The sequence below is a fragment of the Atta colombica genome, unplaced genomic scaffold, assembly GCF_001594045.1.
Source record: "Atta colombica isolate Treedump-2 unplaced genomic scaffold, Acol1.0 scaffold125, whole genome shotgun sequence".
Taxonomy (NCBI): domain Eukaryota; kingdom Metazoa; phylum Arthropoda; class Insecta; order Hymenoptera; family Formicidae; genus Atta; species Atta colombica.
In genome coordinates, this window is record NW_017259212.1 from 1,967,633 (window position 1) to 1,972,995 (window position 5,363).

At 31.9% G+C, this 5,363-nt stretch overlaps 1 protein-coding gene across 1 annotated transcript in view; it reads left to right on the forward strand.

Annotated features, from left to right (window-relative positions):
* The window catches only part of LOC108694800 (nucleolysin TIAR-like), a 165,334-nt gene that overhangs the window by 72,943 nt on the left and 87,028 nt on the right, over positions 1-5,363 (forward strand). Inside the window, 1 exon segment of the mRNA XM_018204468.1 lies at positions 2,546-2,633. Within this exon segment, the coding sequence (XP_018059957.1) occupies positions 2,546-2,633 (88 nt within the window).

Sequence of the window (5,363 nt, forward strand, 5' to 3'; positions counted from 1 at the left end):
CATTATTTTTGCAAATTGAATGGAAAAATTTCTTTTTACTACACCTAATATATATATTATACTATACTATATTTTCAAAAGACAAATATTTGCGACATGATTTATGCGATTTATATAATAATATCCAACATTTATTGATATATTGGATATATTACTTGGATTGAAAAACAAACGTAACATTTTTATATATGCATTAAATTAAAGTTTCGACTCGACAACTCTCGATTTCATCTAACGTTAGATATTAAATTTCAATAAGATATCAATAAGATATCAAAAGAAATTTGATTGTTGATATTGGATAATTATATAAAAATCTCGGGGGCATCTACGAACAAAATAAACTTTTATCAATTTCCTGTTGATATCCTAATATCCTAATCTACCAAGATCCTGGCACGATGCGACGATGTCGATTGAGTTGGTCGAAAAAGAAGATGATGAGGATCGGACTAATTCACGAGAATGGACCGCTGTGTGTGTCCACCGGAACCTCCAACCGGCAAGGATAGGCTATCAAACCGATTGTAATCAGACCACCCTCCGTCTCCGACAGTCCACTTCTATCTTATCCTTCTATACTTTCCAACGGTGGCATATCCCGTTCAGAGTAACTGATGCCCCTGGTAGAGACCTTCCGGCGGTAACTCGATTTTCGACTACTCGTCTTGATCTATTCCTACATATCAGCGTGAATGAAACCGTATCGAGTCGGAGAGAGGATGTGGATAGGAGAAAGGTGAAACGAGAGACCAGAGAAGAGGAGCATATTTTATCGAGCCGATGCGAGGCTGTACCGCAACGCCACGACGTGCACTCGACCGCACGACCGTATGCGAATCGATAATTTATCCCCCCAAAAGCTTACTTCGCACACCGTTTCATTGCACTCATCCGGCCGGTTTTAACCATAGAATCGCACAGATTTTCGTGGGTGAAAAAAACAGCGTTGTGTGATTAACGGAGATTACTAGCGCTTAATTCGATAAGGTGGTCGAATGAAGCGCTAGTAATCTCCGTTGAGTTAGTATTTAAAATAATTGAAATATGATGCAACAACATAACACAATTATGTAAACTGGAAAAACAAAGCAAAAATGAGAGATGTTTAAAGAACATAAAATCAGCTAACATTGGTTAATAAATTAGCAAGTTTACCAAGTTTTTGCTTTTTATTAAATAGCTCAAATATTTATTGCTATTCAATAATATTATCACTTTACACATTAAAATTACCATAATTCCCAAAGCGATCTCAATATCAATTATATCTCGATTAATGAAGAATGGAAACGTGTTTAATACAAACGCATCGGAATACTTATAATCCGATCCATCTTATGGAATAACATTACATATTAACGTATATCATATTATTATACGATATACTGGCTTGAAAATTTAATACAATACTTCTAAAATAAATGTTTGCATAATACTATTTAACATAACGTTATTCTGTAATCACACACACAGTTATATTATTACAATTTCTTATTTTTCTTCTTTAATGAGAAATGGTATTGTTTTATGCTATTATGCTTTTATTATACTTATCCACATAAAAATCATATAATGATATTTATAATTAATCGTTATATTTTCACAAATTTGCAGATTCTGTTTTTTTCAAATAGCAATATAGTTAACGTACAAAATGATTATGACTAATAATTACTTATTAATAGTATATCCTCTGTTTCACGTTCCGGAATTTGTATCATTTGTTCAAAAATAGCTACAATTATTTATCATGTATCGCTAACCGGTCTGTATTTATGCAGGAAATGATTTAATTATGAATCTGTCTTTACCTCTATTCTCCGACGAGTTATTTTAAGTGCCTATCTTAGAGGTTGCATCTTATGTATTATGAAAGACCTTCGATTGTCTGAATAGCATTCTCGCGCTAAGAGTAATTTTCTGCGATGTTTCATTTTCCTTATATTATGTCAGATATTTCAGACAGAATCATCACGCTTTTAGCGAAGGAAAGAGCTCATTAACAATTTAATAAAGAGATATTCTCAAAACAGCTAAACTTGTTATTTATTCAGTGTTTTACGATTATAAGTATAGCAAAGTGATATCTTATGTTAAAAAAATAATATTGTTAAATAAAGTTAATATAAAAATTACATTACATTAATTTAATAAAATATAATAAATCAATTTTATTAAAATCGTGTCGTGATTTTCTAAATGATTCTGCATTTTCCTCTTGTGTAGAGATACAGAAATTTTTTAATGAACGTCACAAAAACACATTAATTATTTCTCTATCAAGTTACTGAATTTTTATCTACATTTTTGGATTATTGATTGCGGAGTTTAATCACAGAGATATATATTTTGGACCAAGTATAACGAAATAAATATTTCATATCTTTGTTTTGCATCCATTAAAGCTCATATACTCGTTGCAGAAATTAATAATGTTTGAATATAATTATTATTATCTTCAATTGTAATTTTCTCAGCAACAAAAATATATTATATTATTCTGTTTTCAAAATGTGTCTAATCATCTTCTTTTTTATTTCAGAACATTATCACATATTTGTTGGAGACCTGAGTCCGGAAATCGAGACACATACCTTAAGGGAAGCTTTCTCAGCCTTCGGAGAGATCTCGTAAGTCCTCTTAATCTTGCTCATTAAAGTCGACTTACCGTTTTACTAGAGTTATATGAGCGATAATATAACGTCATCATAAAATGATAACATGGTATCACTAACGACTTTTCAAAAATGCAAAATAACCTAATATTAGATTTATAAAAATCAATAGGTTTATGTTACAAGTATAAGTATATAAATTTACATATTACTCTTTTTATTCGCAAGTTTAATTAATGAAAATATATAATTAATTAATAAAATTTTCATAAAACATATATTAAACATATATTAATACATATATTTAAAAAATACTTAAAAGAAGTATTTGTGTTTGCAGTAAAAAGAAGAAAACAATACATTTTAAAATGTCGTCAAATATTTTAAACAAAGGAATATTTAATAATCTTTGAATATTTTATCTTTTTTTTATATACCTGATATAAAAATATCAATTAAAAAATATTATAAACTTCCAATGTTACACAAAATATTTAATTTGTTTAAATGCCTCATACATTGAAATATTTCTCTTTATTTTATTGATATCTATATATATCTAAATGTAAAAAGTACTACAATATTTATATTTATATTTATATTTATATTTATATATATTGAAGACTCACGAATATTGTTGCAAAGTCACAAATATCATTCACAATCTTAACGCTTCCGGAAATGCAATTTATAAAAATGCAATACTAACCCACGGCTTTACTGAAGAAAAGCCACCACTCTGGAAAACGTCAATGTCGACAATAAATAGACATAATCAAATCCCTAGAAGTTGCAATAGAAGGAAATCCAGAATATTTCGTTTTATCAACCGACTTGCTCAAGTTTATTATACTTTTAACGACCTCGCCCTCTCGTCCTAACTGAGCTGTTTTACGAGTTTCCATCATCGTCCGACGTTTCACGATGCACCGACGCGAACAATAATAACGCATATCTCTGCGATCGCGCGGCAGCTACCACGAGTCCTGCGACCTTGCGCTCCGTTAAACTCGCCGGTCGATAGATGCATGACGATAATATCGCAAGCACCGATACCCTTCGAAGTCGGGCTTGAGCTGCGAACTGGAGGTGAAGTCGCGTCAATCTCCGCAGTCTTGATCGATTGTATCGGTAAACCAGTAACGCTAAGCCGCGTGCATTTATGCAGCAGAAATCAGCGAAAGAGCTAATTTGACACATTTCTATAGACAGCATTTAAAGAACATAATAAATTCTTTGTAAGTTCCGCGCAACTGACTGATAATTAATAGATAAAACACTCAAACGTTTCCTTCCCTGTTCTGAAGATTTTCTTTTTATTATAATAGTGTTAACACAATTCGAAATAATAGTTAAACAGAAAAATTTGGAAACATAGAATGTTATGATTTTTTATTTTCGATATATCAAAAATTTTTCATAAATTTAAGAATGGAGTGATGGAAACTATTTTCCATTATATTCTATTTTTAAATTTGTGAAAGAAGAGAAAATGAAGAGTCTTTTATAATTCTTAATTTTATGTTATATTGTTAAAATTTTTCAATAATTACTTTTATTATATTAAATAGACACAACTAAAAACACTTCTAAGAATAATTTTAATGTAATCATGATCTCAGATATTCAAGTAATATGAAAATTACCTTCACTTATAAAGGTAAATTATCATATACCAAGGATTCGTGGTAGTCTAAGAATAGGCATAATCAGCAGCAGAACTTCGATTTCGCAAAGAAATTACATGAGCAAAACAAAAGGAATATATTGAGCTTACATTTTGCGAGCATGCGAAGTGTCAGTAAGTCCGCGCTCTACATCGATTGTATCTGCAAACCAGTACGTTACGCTCTGTGATTTTACGTGACGAAAGTCAGAGACAGTATCGCGATTTCGCGCAACGATACATCGTAAAAGTGGACGAAATAAATGTAGCTACTTGATAATTATTTAATGTTATTACTGTCTAAACTTTGTTTTACACTAATATTGTTCTGGAAAAATATTTATGTTAATAGTAACTTATCATCTCGCATTTTATCATCTCTTTCGCGAATTAAGAATCTCAATCCGTAAAAATCGTAAAGATAGAATCGCTTCTTCTAAAGCATAGATCTTCGTATCCGTTTCTCTTGCGACAAGAAATTCGGATTTCGCATCCTGATTTATTCTTGGCTCATGCAGATGCACCACTTCTGCATTCACGAAACTTCACGAGTATTGCTTGATAGGAGAAAAAAGGGGAACCGCCGTGCGAGATATCGAAATTTTAGATTCCAATCTAAACTCGGCCTTCGAGCGACAACCATGTTGCGAAACAGCTGGAGATAGGTACAGTTTGCGCCGTTTGGCACAAGAAGACGGTAGAAAAATGGGCCCTCTCTCCCCTCTCGAAAAATCGATTCAAACTCGCTCCACGAGTACCTAAGCCGCGCTTTAAAAAGCTAGTGAAAAATTGCCAGCGGTTTTCCTCTTTTATTTTGTTTTTCCCTCAGCCCTTTCCTTTTTCTCTCCTCAATACTCCTCACGCCTCTTCTGTACTCCGTTCAATGCTCCTTTCCCCGATCCCAGGTACGCTCTTCTTTGCCTCAAATGGTTATTCCAGAAAGGCCTGCTATGTTTCGTTCCTTACGCGATAAACAATCGTGATTAATTATAGTGAGATATATTTGATCGAGCTTGATATTACACTAAGAAGAGAAAGATTATATATATATATATATATACGTATATATATAACATTTA